General features: G+C 93.6%; 1 protein-coding gene across 1 annotated transcript; it reads left to right on the top strand.

Annotated features, from left to right (window-relative positions):
* Positions 1-4,930: 4,930 nt before the first annotated feature.
* On the top strand, positions 4,931-16,529 carry LOC125444419 (basic proline-rich protein-like; the record flags this gene model as incomplete). The annotated part of the gene is made up of 2 exons (XM_048516828.1): positions 4,931-6,213; positions 16,259-16,529. Coding segments are annotated over 2 exons (1,554 nt in total), but the record flags the coding sequence as incomplete, so codon positions are not given.

The raw sequence follows: 16,529 nt of genomic DNA, 5'->3' as shown, positions 1-16,529 counted from the left end.
CCCCCCCCCCACCCCCCCCCCCCCCCACCCCCCCCCCCCCCCACCCCCCCCCCCCCCCACCCCCCCCCCCCCCCACCCCCCCCCCCCCCCACCCCCCCCCCCCCCCACCCCCCCCCCCCCCCACCCCCCCCCCCCCCCACCCCCCCCCCCCCCCACCCCCCCCCCCCCCCACCCCCCCCCCCCCCCACCCCCCCCCCCCCCCACCCCCCCCCCCCCCCACCCCCCCCCCCCCCCACCCCCCCCCCCCCCCACCCCCCCCCCCCCCCACCCCCCCCCCCCCCCACCCCCCCCCCCCCCCACCCCCCCCCCCCCCCACCCCCCCCCCCCCCCACCCCCCCCCCCCCCCACCCCCCCCCCCCCCCACCCCCCCCCCCCCCCACCCCCCCCCCCCCCCACCCCCCCCCCCCCCCACCCCCCCCCCCCCCCACCCCCCCCCCCCCCCACCCCCCCCCCCCCCCACCCCCCCCCCCCCCCACCCCCCCCCCCCCCCACCCCCCCCCCCCCCCACCCCCCCCCCCCCCCACCCCCCCCCCCCCCCACCCCCCCCCCCCCCCACCCCCCCCCCCCCCCACCCCCCCCCCCCCCCACCCCCCCCCCCCCCCACCCCCCCCCCCCCCCACCCCCCCCCCCCCCCACCCCCCCCCCCCCCCACCCCCCCCCCCCCCCACCCCCCCCCCCCCCCACCCCCCCCCCCCCCCACCCCCCCCCCCCCCCACCCCCCCCCCCCCCCACCCCCCCCCCCCCCCACCCCCCCCCCCCCCCACCCCCCCCCCCCCCCACCCCCCCCCCCCCCCACCCCCCCCCCCCCCCACCCCCCCCCCCCCCCACCCCCCCCCCCCCCCACCCCCCCCCCCCCCCACCCCCCCCCCCCCCCACCCCCCCCCCCCCCCACCCCCCCCCCCCCCCACCCCCCCCCCCCCCCACCCCCCCCCCCCCCCACCCCCCCCCCCCCCCACCCCCCCCCCCCCCCACCCCCCCCCCCCCCCACCCCCCCCCCCCCCCACCCCCCCCCCCCCCCACCCCCCCCCCCCCCCACCCCCCCCCCCCCCCACCCCCCCCCCCCCCCACCCCCCCCCCCCCCCACCCCCCCCCCCCCCCACCCCCCCCCCCCCCCACCCCCCCCCCCCCCCACCCCCCCCCCCCCCCACCCCCCCCCCCCCCCACCCCCCCCCCCCCCCACCCCCCCCCCCCCCCACCCCCCCCCCCCCCCACCCCCCCCCCCCCCCACCCCCCCCCCCCCCCACCCCCCCCCCCCCCCACCCCCCCCCCCCCCCACCCCCCCCCCCCCCCACCCCCCCCCCCCCCCACCCCCCCCCCCCCCCACCCCCCCCCCCCCCCACCCCCCCCCCCCCCCACCCCCCCCCCCCCCCACCCCCCCCCCCCCCCACCCCCCCCCCCCCCCACCCCCCCCCCCCCCCACCCCCCCCCCCCCCCACCCCCCCCCCCCCCCACCCCCCCCCCCCCCCACCCCCCCCCCCCCCCACCCCCCCCCCCCCCCACCCCCCCCCCCCCCCACCCCCCCCCCCCCCCACCCCCCCCCCCCCCCACCCCCCCCCCCCCCCACCCCCCCCCCCCCCCACCCCCCCCCCCCCCCACCCCCCCCCCCCCCCACCCCCCCCCCCCCCCACCCCCCCCCCCCCCCACCCCCCCCCCCCCCCACCCCCCCCCCCCCCCACCCCCCCCCCCCCCCACCCCCCCCCCCCCCCACCCCCCCCCCCCCCCACCCCCCCCCCCCCCCACCCCCCCCCCCCCCCACCCCCCCCCCCCCCCACCCCCCCCCCCCCCCACCCCCCCCCCCCCCCACCCCCCCCCCCCCCCACCCCCCCCCCCCCCCACCCCCCCCCCCCCCCACCCCCCCCCCCCCCCACCCCCCCCCCCCCCCACCCCCCCCCCCCCCCACCCCCCCCCCCCCCCACCCCCCCCCCCCCCCACCCCCCCCCCCCCCCACCCCCCCCCCCCCCCACCCCCCCCCCCCCCCACCCCCCCCCCCCCCCACCCCCCCCCCCCCCCACCCCCCCCCCCCCCCACCCCCCCCCCCCCCCACCCCCCCCCCCCCCCACCCCCCCCCCCCCCCACCCCCCCCCCCCCCCACCCCCCCCCCCCCCCACCCCCCCCCCCCCCCACCCCCCCCCCCCCCCACCCCCCCCCCCCCCCACCCCCCCCCCCCCCCACCCCCCCCCCCCCCCACCCCCCCCCCCCCCCACCCCCCCCCCCCCCCACCCCCCCCCCCCCCCACCCCCCCCCCCCCCCACCCCCCCCCCCCCCCACCCCCCCCCCCCCCCACCCCCCCCCCCCCCCACCCCCCCCCCCCCCCACCCCCCCCCCCCCCCACCCCCCCCCCCCCCCACCCCCCCCCCCCCCCACCCCCCCCCCCCCCCACCCCCCCCCCCCCCCACCCCCCCCCCCCCCCACCCCCCCCCCCCCCCACCCCCCCCCCCCCCCACCCCCCCCCCCCCCCACCCCCCCCCCCCCCCACCCCCCCCCCCCCCCACCCCCCCCCCCCCCCACCCCCCCCCCCCCCCACCCCCCCCCCCCCCCACCCCCCCCCCCCCCCACCCCCCCCCCCCCCCACCCCCCCCCCCCCCCACCCCCCCCCCCCCCCACCCCCCCCCCCCCCCACCCCCCCCCCCCCCCACCCCCCCCCCCCCCCACCCCCCCCCCCCCCCACCCCCCCCCCCCCCCACCCCCCCCCCCCCCCACCCCCCCCCCCCCCCACCCCCCCCCCCCCCCACCCCCCCCCCCCCCCACCCCCCCCCCCCCCCACCCCCCCCCCCCCCCACCCCCCCCCCCCCCCACCCCCCCCCCCCCCCACCCCCCCCCCCCCCCACCCCCCCCCCCCCCCACCCCCCCCCCCCCCCACCCCCCCCCCCCCCCACCCCCCCCCCCCCCCACCCCCCCCCCCCCCCACCCCCCCCCCCCCCCACCCCCCCCCCCCCCCACCCCCCCCCCCCCCCACCCCCCCCCCCCCCCACCCCCCCCCCCCCCCACCCCCCCCCCCCCCCACCCCCCCCCCCCCCCACCCCCCCCCCCCCCCACCCCCCCCCCCCCCCACCCCCCCCCCCCCCCACCCCCCCCCCCCCCCACCCCCCCCCCCCCCCACCCCCCCCCCCCCCCACCCCCCCCCCCCCCCACCCCCCCCCCCCCCCACCCCCCCCCCCCCCCACCCCCCCCCCCCCCCACCCCCCCCCCCCCCCACCCCCCCCCCCCCCCACCCCCCCCCCCCCCCACCCCCCCCCCCCCCCACCCCCCCCCCCCCCCACCCCCCCCCCCCCCCACCCCCCCCCCCCCCCACCCCCCCCCCCCCCCACCCCCCCCCCCCCCCACCCCCCCCCCCCCCCACCCCCCCCCCCCCCCACCCCCCCCCCCCCCCACCCCCCCCCCCCCCCACCCCCCCCCCCCCCCACCCCCCCCCCCCCCCACCCCCCCCCCCCCCCACCCCCCCCCCCCCCCACCCCCCCCCCCCCCCACCCCCCCCCCCCCCCACCCCCCCCCCCCCCCACCCCCCCCCCCCCCCACCCCCCCCCCCCCCCACCCCCCCCCCCCCCCACCCCCCCCCCCCCCCACCCCCCCCCCCCCCCACCCCCCCCCCCCCCCACCCCCCCCCCCCCCCACCCCCCCCCCCCCCCACCCCCCCCCCCCCCCACCCCCCCCCCCCCCCACCCCCCCCCCCCCCCACCCCCCCCCCCCCCCACCCCCCCCCCCCCCCACCCCCCCCCCCCCCCACCCCCCCCCCCCCCCACCCCCCCCCCCCCCCACCCCCCCCCCCCCCCACCCCCCCCCCCCCCCACCCCCCCCCCCCCCCACCCCCCCCCCCCCCCACCCCCCCCCCCCCCCACCCCCCCCCCCCCCCACCCCCCCCCCCCCCCACCCCCCCCCCCCCCCACCCCCCCCCCCCCCCACCCCCCCCCCCCCCCACCCCCCCCCCCCCCCACCCCCCCCCCCCCCCACCCCCCCCCCCCCCCACCCCCCCCCCCCCCCACCCCCCCCCCCCCCCACCCCCCCCCCCCCCCACCCCCCCCCCCCCCCACCCCCCCCCCCCCCCACCCCCCCCCCCCCCCACCCCCCCCCCCCCCCACCCCCCCCCCCCCCCACCCCCCCCCCCCCCCACCCCCCCCCCCCCCCACCCCCCCCCCCCCCCACCCCCCCCCCCCCCCACCCCCCCCCCCCCCCACCCCCCCCCCCCCCCACCCCCCCCCCCCCCCACCCCCCCCCCCCCCCACCCCCCCCCCCCCCCACCCCCCCCCCCCCCCACCCCCCCCCCCCCCCACCCCCCCCCCCCCCCACCCCCCCCCCCCCCCACCCCCCCCCCCCCCCACCCCCCCCCCCCCCCACCCCCCCCCCCCCCCACCCCCCCCCCCCCCCACCCCCCCCCCCCCCCACCCCCCCCCCCCCCCACCCCCCCCCCCCCCCACCCCCCCCCCCCCCCACCCCCCCCCCCCCCCACCCCCCCCCCCCCCCACCCCCCCCCCCCCCCACCCCCCCCCCCCCCCACCCCCCCCCCCCCCCACCCCCCCCCCCCCCCACCCCCCCCCCCCCCCACCCCCCCCCCCCCCCACCCCCCCCCCCCCCCACCCCCCCCCCCCCCCACCCCCCCCCCCCCCCACCCCCCCCCCCCCCCACCCCCCCCCCCCCCCACCCCCCCCCCCCCCCACCCCCCCCCCCCCCCACCCCCCCCCCCCCCCACCCCCCCCCCCCCCCACCCCCCCCCCCCCCCACCCCCCCCCCCCCCCACCCCCCCCCCCCCCCACCCCCCCCCCCCCCCACCCCCCCCCCCCCCCACCCCCCCCCCCCCCCACCCCCCCCCCCCCCCACCCCCCCCCCCCCCCACCCCCCCCCCCCCCCACCCCCCCCCCCCCCCACCCCCCCCCCCCCCCACCCCCCCCCCCCCCCACCCCCCCCCCCCCCCACCCCCCCCCCCCCCCACCCCCCCCCCCCCCCACCCCCCCCCCCCCCCACCCCCCCCCCCCCCCACCCCCCCCCCCCCCCACCCCCCCCCCCCCCCACCCCCCCCCCCCCCCACCCCCCCCCCCCCCCACCCCCCCCCCCCCCCACCCCCCCCCCCCCCCACCCCCCCCCCCCCCCACCCCCCCCCCCCCCCACCCCCCCCCCCCCCCACCCCCCCCCCCCCCCACCCCCCCCCCCCCCCACCCCCCCCCCCCCCCACCCCCCCCCCCCCCCACCCCCCCCCCCCCCCACCCCCCCCCCCCCCCACCCCCCCCCCCCCCCACCCCCCCCCCCCCCCACCCCCCCCCCCCCCCACCCCCCCCCCCCCCCACCCCCCCCCCCCCCCACCCCCCCCCCCCCCCACCCCCCCCCCCCCCCACCCCCCCCCCCCCCCACCCCCCCCCCCCCCCACCCCCCCCCCCCCCCACCCCCCCCCCCCCCCACCCCCCCCCCCCCCCACCCCCCCCCCCCCCCACCCCCCCCCCCCCCCACCCCCCCCCCCCCCCACCCCCCCCCCCCCCCACCCCCCCCCCCCCCCACCCCCCCCCCCCCCCACCCCCCCCCCCCCCCACCCCCCCCCCCCCCCACCCCCCCCCCCCCCCACCCCCCCCCCCCCCCACCCCCCCCCCCCCCCACCCCCCCCCCCCCCCACCCCCCCCCCCCCCCACCCCCCCCCCCCCCCACCCCCCCCCCCCCCCACCCCCCCCCCCCCCCACCCCCCCCCCCCCCCACCCCCCCCCCCCCCCACCCCCCCCCCCCCCCACCCCCCCCCCCCCCCACCCCCCCCCCCCCCCACCCCCCCCCCCCCCCACCCCCCCCCCCCCCCACCCCCCCCCCCCCCCACCCCCCCCCCCCCCCACCCCCCCCCCCCCCCACCCCCCCCCCCCCCCACCCCCCCCCCCCCCCACCCCCCCCCCCCCCCACCCCCCCCCCCCCCCACCCCCCCCCCCCCCCACCCCCCCCCCCCCCCACCCCCCCCCCCCCCCACCCCCCCCCCCCCCCACCCCCCCCCCCCCCCACCCCCCCCCCCCCCCACCCCCCCCCCCCCCCACCCCCCCCCCCCCCCACCCCCCCCCCCCCCCACCCCCCCCCCCCCCCACCCCCCCCCCCCCCCACCCCCCCCCCCCCCCACCCCCCCCCCCCCCCACCCCCCCCCCCCCCCACCCCCCCCCCCCCCCACCCCCCCCCCCCCCCACCCCCCCCCCCCCCCACCCCCCCCCCCCCCCACCCCCCCCCCCCCCCACCCCCCCCCCCCCCCACCCCCCCCCCCCCCCACCCCCCCCCCCCCCCACCCCCCCCCCCCCCCACCCCCCCCCCCCCCCACCCCCCCCCCCCCCCACCCCCCCCCCCCCCCACCCCCCCCCCCCCCCACCCCCCCCCCCCCCCACCCCCCCCCCCCCCCACCCCCCCCCCCCCCCACCCCCCCCCCCCCCCACCCCCCCCCCCCCCCACCCCCCCCCCCCCCCACCCCCCCCCCCCCCCACCCCCCCCCCCCCCCACCCCCCCCCCCCCCCACCCCCCCCCCCCCCCACCCCCCCCCCCCCCCACCCCCCCCCCCCCCCACCCCCCCCCCCCCCCACCCCCCCCCCCCCCCACCCCCCCCCCCCCCCACCCCCCCCCCCCCCCACCCCCCCCCCCCCCCACCCCCCCCCCCCCCCACCCCCCCCCCCCCCCACCCCCCCCCCCCCCCACCCCCCCCCCCCCCCACCCCCCCCCCCCCCCACCCCCCCCCCCCCCCACCCCCCCCCCCCCCCACCCCCCCCCCCCCCCACCCCCCCCCCCCCCCACCCCCCCCCCCCCCCACCCCCCCCCCCCCCCACCCCCCCCCCCCCCCACCCCCCCCCCCCCCCACCCCCCCCCCCCCCCACCCCCCCCCCCCCCCACCCCCCCCCCCCCCCACCCCCCCCCCCCCCCACCCCCCCCCCCCCCCACCCCCCCCCCCCCCCACCCCCCCCCCCCCCCACCCCCCCCCCCCCCCACCCCCCCCCCCCCCCACCCCCCCCCCCCCCCACCCCCCCCCCCCCCCACCCCCCCCCCCCCCCACCCCCCCCCCCCCCCACCCCCCCCCCCCCCCACCCCCCCCCCCCCCCACCCCCCCCCCCCCCCACCCCCCCCCCCCCCCACCCCCCCCCCCCCCCACCCCCCCCCCCCCCCACCCCCCCCCCCCCCCACCCCCCCCCCCCCCCACCCCCCCCCCCCCCCACCCCCCCCCCCCCCCACCCCCCCCCCCCCCCACCCCCCCCCCCCCCCACCCCCCCCCCCCCCCACCCCCCCCCCCCCCCACCCCCCCCCCCCCCCACCCCCCCCCCCCCCCACCCCCCCCCCCCCCCACCCCCCCCCCCCCCCACCCCCCCCCCCCCCCACCCCCCCCCCCCCCCACCCCCCCCCCCCCCCACCCCCCCCCCCCCCCACCCCCCCCCCCCCCCACCCCCCCCCCCCCCCACCCCCCCCCCCCCCCACCCCCCCCCCCCCCCACCCCCCCCCCCCCCCACCCCCCCCCCCCCCCACCCCCCCCCCCCCCCACCCCCCCCCCCCCCCACCCCCCCCCCCCCCCACCCCCCCCCCCCCCCACCCCCCCCCCCCCCCACCCCCCCCCCCCCCCACCCCCCCCCCCCCCCACCCCCCCCCCCCCCCACCCCCCCCCCCCCCCACCCCCCCCCCCCCCCACCCCCCCCCCCCCCCACCCCCCCCCCCCCCCACCCCCCCCCCCCCCCACCCCCCCCCCCCCCCACCCCCCCCCCCCCCCACCCCCCCCCCCCCCCACCCCCCCCCCCCCCCACCCCCCCCCCCCCCCACCCCCCCCCCCCCCCACCCCCCCCCCCCCCCACCCCCCCCCCCCCCCACCCCCCCCCCCCCCCACCCCCCCCCCCCCCCACCCCCCCCCCCCCCCACCCCCCCCCCCCCCCACCCCCCCCCCCCCCCACCCCCCCCCCCCCCCACCCCCCCCCCCCCCCACCCCCCCCCCCCCCCACCCCCCCCCCCCCCCACCCCCCCCCCCCCCCACCCCCCCCCCCCCCCACCCCCCCCCCCCCCCACCCCCCCCCCCCCCCACCCCCCCCCCCCCCCACCCCCCCCCCCCCCCACCCCCCCCCCCCCCCACCCCCCCCCCCCCCCACCCCCCCCCCCCCCCACCCCCCCCCCCCCCCACCCCCCCCCCCCCCCACCCCCCCCCCCCCCCACCCCCCCCCCCCCCCACCCCCCCCCCCCCCCACCCCCCCCCCCCCCCACCCCCCCCCCCCCCCACCCCCCCCCCCCCCCACCCCCCCCCCCCCCCACCCCCCCCCCCCCCCACCCCCCCCCCCCCCCACCCCCCCCCCCCCCCACCCCCCCCCCCCCCCACCCCCCCCCCCCCCCACCCCCCCCCCCCCCCACCCCCCCCCCCCCCCACCCCCCCCCCCCCCCACCCCCCCCCCCCCCCACCCCCCCCCCCCCCCACCCCCCCCCCCCCCCACCCCCCCCCCCCCCCACCCCCCCCCCCCCCCACCCCCCCCCCCCCCCACCCCCCCCCCCCCCCACCCCCCCCCCCCCCCACCCCCCCCCCCCCCCACCCCCCCCCCCCCCCACCCCCCCCCCCCCCCACCCCCCCCCCCCCCCACCCCCCCCCCCCCCCACCCCCCCCCCCCCCCACCCCCCCCCCCCCCCACCCCCCCCCCCCCCCACCCCCCCCCCCCCCCACCCCCCCCCCCCCCCACCCCCCCCCCCCCCCACCCCCCCCCCCCCCCACCCCCCCCCCCCCCCACCCCCCCCCCCCCCCACCCCCCCCCCCCCCCACCCCCCCCCCCCCCCACCCCCCCCCCCCCCCACCCCCCCCCCCCCCCACCCCCCCCCCCCCCCACCCCCCCCCCCCCCCACCCCCCCCCCCCCCCACCCCCCCCCCCCCCCACCCCCCCCCCCCCCCACCCCCCCCCCCCCCCACCCCCCCCCCCCCCCACCCCCCCCCCCCCCCACCCCCCCCCCCCCCCACCCCCCCCCCCCCCCACCCCCCCCCCCCCCCACCCCCCCCCCCCCCCACCCCCCCCCCCCCCCACCCCCCCCCCCCCCCACCCCCCCCCCCCCCCACCCCCCCCCCCCCCCACCCCCCCCCCCCCCCACCCCCCCCCCCCCCCACCCCCCCCCCCCCCCACCCCCCCCCCCCCCCACCCCCCCCCCCCCCCACCCCCCCCCCCCCCCACCCCCCCCCCCCCCCACCCCCCCCCCCCCCCACCCCCCCCCCCCCCCACCCCCCCCCCCCCCCACCCCCCCCCCCCCCCACCCCCCCCCCCCCCCACCCCCCCCCCCCCCCACCCCCCCCCCCCCCCACCCCCCCCCCCCCCCACCCCCCCCCCCCCCCACCCCCCCCCCCCCCCACCCCCCCCCCCCCCCACCCCCCCCCCCCCCCACCCCCCCCCCCCCCCACCCCCCCCCCCCCCCACCCCCCCCCCCCCCCACCCCCCCCCCCCCCCACCCCCCCCCCCCCCCACCCCCCCCCCCCCCCACCCCCCCCCCCCCCCACCCCCCCCCCCCCCCACCCCCCCCCCCCCCCACCCCCCCCCCCCCCCACCCCCCCCCCCCCCCACCCCCCCCCCCCCCCACCCCCCCCCCCCCCCACCCCCCCCCCCCCCCACCCCCCCCCCCCCCCACCCCCCCCCCCCCCCACCCCCCCCCCCCCCCACCCCCCCCCCCCCCCACCCCCCCCCCCCCCCACCCCCCCCCCCCCCCACCCCCCCCCCCCCCCACCCCCCCCCCCCCCCACCCCCCCCCCCCCCCACCCCCCCCCCCCCCCACCCCCCCCCCCCCCCACCCCCCCCCCCCCCCACCCCCCCCCCCCCCCACCCCCCCCCCCCCCCACCCCCCCCCCCCCCCACCCCCCCCCCCCCCCACCCCCCCCCCCCCCCACCCCCCCCCCCCCCCACCCCCCCCCCCCCCCACCCCCCCCCCCCCCCACCCCCCCCCCCCCCCACCCCCCCCCCCCCCCACCCCCCCCCCCCCCCACCCCCCCCCCCCCCCACCCCCCCCCCCCCCCACCCCCCCCCCCCCCCACCCCCCCCCCCCCCCACCCCCCCCCCCCCCCACCCCCCCCCCCCCCCACCCCCCCCCCCCCCCACCCCCCCCCCCCCCCACCCCCCCCCCCCCCCACCCCCCCCCCCCCCCACCCCCCCCCCCCCCCACCCCCCCCCCCCCCCACCCCCCCCCCCCCCCACCCCCCCCCCCCCCCACCCCCCCCCCCCCCCACCCCCCCCCCCCCCCACCCCCCCCCCCCCCCACCCCCCCCCCCCCCCACCCCCCCCCCCCCCCACCCCCCCCCCCCCCCACCCCCCCCCCCCCCCACCCCCCCCCCCCCCCACCCCCCCCCCCCCCCACCCCCCCCCCCCCCCACCCCCCCCCCCCCCCACCCCCCCCCCCCCCCACCCCCCCCCCCCCCCACCCCCCCCCCCCCCCACCCCCCCCCCCCCCCACCCCCCCCCCCCCCCACCCCCCCCCCCCCCCACCCCCCCCCCCCCCCACCCCCCCCCCCCCCCACCCCCCCCCCCCCCCACCCCCCCCCCCCCCCACCCCCCCCCCCCCCCACCCCCCCCCCCCCCCACCCCCCCCCCCCCCCACCCCCCCCCCCCCCCACCCCCCCCCCCCCCCACCCCCCCCCCCCCCCACCCCCCCCCCCCCCCACCCCCCCCCCCCCCCACCCCCCCCCCCCCCCACCCCCCCCCCCCCCCACCCCCCCCCCCCCCCACCCCCCCCCCCCCCCACCCCCCCCCCCCCCCACCCCCCCCCCCCCCCACCCCCCCCCCCCCCCACCCCCCCCCCCCCCCACCCCCCCCCCCCCCCACCCCCCCCCCCCCCCACCCCCCCCCCCCCCCACCCCCCCCCCCCCCCACCCCCCCCCCCCCCCACCCCCCCCCCCCCCCACCCCCCCCCCCCCCCACCCCCCCCCCCCCCCACCCCCCCCCCCCCCCACCCCCCCCCCCCCCCACCCCCCCCCCCCCCCACCCCCCCCCCCCCCCACCCCCCCCCCCCCCCACCCCCCCCCCCCCCCACCCCCCCCCCCCCCCACCCCCCCCCCCCCCCACCCCCCCCCCCCCCCACCCCCCCCCCCCCCCACCCCCCCCCCCCCCCACCCCCCCCCCCCCCCACCCCCCCCCCCCCCCACCCCCCCCCCCCCCCACCCCCCCCCCCCCCCACCCCCCCCCCCCCCCACCCCCCCCCCCCCCCACCCCCCCCCCCCCCCACCCCCCCCCCCCCCCACCCCCCCCCCCCCCCACCCCCCCCCCCCCCCACCCCCCCCCCCCCCCACCCCCCCCCCCCCCCACCCCCCCCCCCCCCCACCCCCCCCCCCCCCCACCCCCCCCCCCCCCCACCCCCCCCCCCCCCCACCCCCCCCCCCCCCCACCCCCCCCCCCCCCCACCCCCCCCCCCCCCCACCCCCCCCCCCCCCCACCCCCCCCCCCCCCCACCCCCCCCCCCCCCCACCCCCCCCCCCCCCCACCCCCCCCCCCCCCCACCCCCCCCCCCCCCCACCCCCCCCCCCCCCCACCCCCCCCCCCCCCCACCCCCCCCCCCCCCCACCCCCCCCCCCCCCCACCCCCCCCCCCCCCCACCCCCCCCCCCCCCCACCCCCCCCCCCCCCCACCCCCCCCCCCCCCCACCCCCCCCCCCCCCCACCCCCCCCCCCCCCCACCCCCCCCCCCCCCCACCCCCCCCCCCCCCCACCCCCCCCCCCCCCCACCCCCCCCCCCCCCCACCCCCCCCCCCCCCCACCCCCCCCCCCCCCCACCCCCCCCCCCCCCCACCCCCCCCCCCCCCCACCCCCCCCCCCCCCCACCCCCCCCCCCCCCCACCCCCCCCCCCCCCCACCCCCCCCCCCCCCCACCCCCCCCCCCCCCCACCCCCCCCCCCCCCCACCCCCCCCCCCCCCCACCCCCCCCCCCCCCCACCCCCCCCCCCCCCCACCCCCCCCCCCCCCCACCCCCCCCCCCCCCCACCCCCCCCCCCCCCCACCCCCCCCCCCCCCCACCCCCCCCCCCCCCCACCCCCCCCCCCCCCCACCCCCCCCCCCCCCCACCCCCCCCCCCCCCCACCCCCCCCCCCCCCCACCCCCCCCCCCCCCCACCCCCCCCCCCCCCCACCCCCCCCCCCCCCCACCCCCCCCCCCCCCCACCCCCCCCCCCCCCCACCCCCCCCCCCCCCCACCCCCCCCCCCCCCCACCCCCCCCCCCCCCCACCCCCCCCCCCCCCCACCCCCCCCCCCCCCCACCCCCCCCCCCCCCCACCCCCCCCCCCCCCCACCCCCCCCCCCCCCCACCCCCCCCCCCCCCCACCCCCCCCCCCCCCCACCCCCCCCCCCCCCCACCCCCCCCCCCCCCCACCCCCCCCCCCCCCCACCCCCCCCCCCCCCCACCCCCCCCCCCCCCCACCCCCCCCCCCCCCCACCCCCCCCCCCCCCCACCCCCCCCCCCCCCCACCCCCCCCCCCCCCCACCCCCCCCCCCCCCCACCCCCCCCCCCCCCCACCCCCCCCCCCCCCCACCCCCCCCCCCCCCCACCCCCCCCCCCCCCCACCCCCCCCCCCCCCCACCCCCCCCCCCCCCCACCCCCCCCCCCCCCCACCCCCCCCCCCCCCCACCCCCCCCCCCCCCCACCCCCCCCCCCCCCCACCCCCCCCCCCCCCCACCCCCCCCCCCCCCCACCCCCCCCCCCCCCCACCCCCCCCCCCCCCCACCCCCCCCCCCCCCCACCCCCCCCCCCCCCCACCCCCCCCCCCCCCCACCCCCCCCCCCCCCCACCCCCCCCCCCCCCCACCCCCCCCCCCCCCCACCCCCCCCCCCCCCCACCCCCCCCCCCCCCCACCCCCCCCCCCCCCCACCCCCCCCCCCCCCCACCCCCCCCCCCCCCCACCCCCCCCCCCCCCCACCCCCCCCCCCCCCCACCCCCCCCCCCCCCCACCCCCCCCCCCCCCCACCCCCCCCCCCCCCCACCCCCCCCCCCCCCCACCCCCCCCCCCCCCCACCCCCCCCCCCCCCCACCCCCCCCCCCCCCCACCCCCCCCCCCCCCCACCCCCCCCCCCCCCCACCCCCCCCCCCCCCCACCCCCCCCCCCCCCCACCCCCCCCCCCCCCCACCCCCCCCCCCCCCCACCCCCCCCCCCCCCCACCCCCCCCCCCCCCCACCCCCCCCCCCCCCCACCCCCCCCCCCCCCCACCCCCCCCCCCCCCCACCCCCCCCCCCCCCCACCCCCCCCCCCCCCCACCCCCCCCCCCCCCCACCCCCCCCCCCCCCCACCCCCCCCCCCCCCCACCCCCCCCCCCCCCCACCCCCCCCCCCCCCCACCCCCCCCCCCCCCCACCCCCCCCCCCCCCCACCCCCCCCCCCCCCCACCCCCCCCCCCCCCCACCCCCCCCCCCCCCCACCCCCCCCCCCCCCCACCCCCCCCCCCCCCCACCCCCCCCCCCCCCCACCCCCCCCCCCCCCCACCCCCCCCCCCCCCCACCCCCCCCCCCCCCCACCCCCCCCCCCCCCCACCCCCCCCCCCCCCCACCCCCCCCCCCCCCCACCCCCCCCCCCCCCCACCCCCCCCCCCCCCCACCCCCCCCCCCCCCCACCCCCCCCCCCCCCCACCCCCCCCCCCCCCCACCCCCCCCCCCCCCCACCCCCCCCCCCCCCCACCCCCCCCCCCCCCCACCCCCCCCCCCCCCCACCCCCCCCCCCCCCCACCCCCCCCCCCCCCCACCCCCCCCCCCCCCCACCCCCCCCCCCCCCCACCCCCCCCCCCCCCCACCCCCCCCCCCCCCCACCCCCCCCCCCCCCCACCCCCCCCCCCCCCCACCCCCCCCCCCCCCCACCCCCCCCCCCCCCCACCCCCCCCCCCCCCCACCCCCCCCCCCCCCCACCCCCCCCCCCCCCCACCCCCCCCCCCCCCCACCCCCCCCCCCCCCCACCCCCCCCCCCCCCCACCCCCCCCCCCCCCCACCCCCCCCCCCCCCCACCCCCCCCCCCCCCCACCCCCCCCCCCCCCCACCCCCCCCCCCCCCCACCCCCCCCCCCCCCCACCCCCCCCCCCCCCCACCCCCCCCCCCCCCCACCCCCCCCCCCCCCCACCCCCCCCCCCCCCCACCCCCCCCCCCCCCCACCCCCCCCCCCCCCCACCCCCCCCCCCCCCCACCCCCCCCCCCCCCCACCCCCCCCCCCCCCCACCCCCCCCCCCCCCCACCCCCCCCCCCCCCCACCCCCCCCCCCCCCCACCCCCCCCCCCCCCCACCCCCCCCCCCCCCCACCCCCCCCCCCCCCCACCCCCCCCCCCCCCCACCCCCCCCCCCCCCCACCCCCCCCCCCCCCCACCCCCCCCCCCCCCCACCCCCCCCCCCCCCCACCCCCCCCCCCCCCCACCCCCCCCCCCCCCCACCCCCCCCCCCCCCCACCCCCCCCCCCCCCCACCCCCCCCCCCCCCCACCCCCCCCCCCCCCCACCCCCCCCCCCCCCCACCCCCCCCCCCCCCCACCCCCCCCCCCCCCCACCCCCCCCCCCCCCCACCCCCCCCCCCCCCCACCCCCCCCCCCCCCCACCCCCCCCCCCCCCCACCCCCCCCCCCCCCCACCCCCCCCCCCCCCCACCCCCCCCCCCCCCCACCCCCCCCCCCCCCCACCCCCCCCCCCCCCCACCCCCCCCCCCCCCCACCCCCCCCCCCCCCCACCCCCCCCCCCCCCCACCCCCCCCCCCCCCCACCCCCCCCCCCCCCCACCCCCCCCCCCCCCCACCCCCCCCCCCCCCCACCCCCCCCCCCCCCCACCCCCCCCCCCCCCCACCCCCCCCCCCCCCCACCCCCCCCCCCCCCCACCCCCCCCCCCCCCCACCCCCCCCCCCCCCCACCCCCCCCCCCCCCCACCCCCCCCCCCCCCCACCCCCCCCCCCCCCCACCCCCCCCCCCCCCCACCCCCCCCCCCCCCCACCCCCCCCCCCCCCCACCCCCCCCCCCCCCCACCCCCCCCCCCCCCCACCCCCCCCCCCCCCCACCCCCCCCCCCCCCCACCCCCCCCCCCCCCCACCCCCCCCCCCCCCCACCCCCCCCCCCCCCCACCCCCCCCCCCCCCCACCCCCCCCCCCCCCCACCCCCCCCCCCCCCCACCCCCCCCCCCCCCCACCCCCCCCCCCCCCCACCCCCCCCCCCCCCCACCCCCCCCCCCCCCCACCCCCCCCCCCCCCCACCCCCCCCCCCCCCCACCCCCCCCCCCCCCCACCCCCCCCCCCCCCCACCCCCCCCCCCCCCCACCCCCCCCCCCCCCCACCCCCCCCCCCCCCCACCCCCCCCCCCCCCCACCCCCCCCCCCCCCCACCCCCCCCCCCCCCCACCCCCCCCCCCCCCCACCCCCCCCCCCCCCCACCCCCCCCCCCCCCCACCCCCCCCCCCCCCCACCCCCCCCCCCCCCCACCCCCCCCCCCCCCCACCCCCCCCCCCCCCCACCCCCCCCCCCCCCCACCCCCCCCCCCCCCCACCCCCCCCCCCCCCCACCCCCCCCCCCCCCCACCCCCCCCCCCCCCCACCCCCCCCCCCCCCCACCCCCCCCCCCCCCCACCCCCCCCCCCCCCCACCCCCCCCCCCCCCCACCCCCCCCCCCCCCCACCCCCCCCCCCCCCCACCCCCCCCCCCCCCCACCCCCCCCCCCCCCCACCCCCCCCCCCCCCCACCCCCCCCCCCCCCCACCCCCCCCCCCCCCCACCCCCCCCCCCCCCCACCCCCCCCCCCCCCCACCCCCCCCCCCCCCCACCCCCCCCCCCCCCCACCCCCCCCCCCCCCCACCCCCCCCCCCCCCCACCCCCCCCCCCCCCCACCCCCCCCCCCCCCCACCCCCCCCCCCCCCCACCCCCCCCCCCCCCCACCCCCCCCCCCCCCCACCCCCCCCCCCCCCCACCCCCCCCCCCCCCCACCCCCCCCCCCCCCCACCCCCCCCCCCCCCCACCCCCCCCCCCCCCCACCCCCCCCCCCCCCCACCCCCCCCCCCCCCCACCCCCCCCCCCCCCCACCCCCCCCCCCCCCCACCCCCCCCCCCCCCCACCCCCCCCCCCCCCCACCCCCCCCCCCCCCCACCCCCCCCCCCCCCCACCCCCCCCCCCCCCCACCCCCCCCCCCCCCCACCCCCCCCCCCCCCCCCCCCCCCCCCCCCCCACCCCCCCCCCCCCCCCCCCCCCCCCCCACCCCCCTCCCCCCCCACCACCCCCTCCCCCCCAAAACCCCCCCCCCCCCCAACCCCCCCCCCCCCCCAACCCCCCCCCCCCCCCCCCCCCCCCACCCCCACCCAACCCCCCCCCCCACCCCCCCCCAGCCCCCCCACCCCCCCCCCCCCCCAACACCCCCCCCCCCCACCCCCCCCCCCCCCCCCCCCCCCCCCCCCACCCCCCCCCCCCCCCCCCCCCCCACCCCCCCCCCCCCCCCCCCCCCCCCCCCCCCCCCCCCCCCCTCCCCCCCCCCCCCCCCCCCCCCCCCCCCCCCCCCCCCCCCCCCCCCCCCCCCCCCCCCCCCCCCCCCCCCCCCCCCCCCCCCCCCCCCCCCCCCCTCCCTCCCTCCCTCCCTCCCTCTCCCCCTCCCTCCCTCCCTGGAATCTGGAATCTTGTGGACGATGA

Source organism: Sphaerodactylus townsendi, linkage group LG15 (assembly GCF_021028975.2).
Source record: "Sphaerodactylus townsendi isolate TG3544 linkage group LG15, MPM_Stown_v2.3, whole genome shotgun sequence".
NCBI lineage: Eukaryota > Metazoa > Chordata > Lepidosauria > Squamata > Sphaerodactylidae > Sphaerodactylus > Sphaerodactylus townsendi.
Note: the sequence above shows the minus strand (reverse complement) of the source record. Positions and strands in the feature narration are given on the sequence as shown.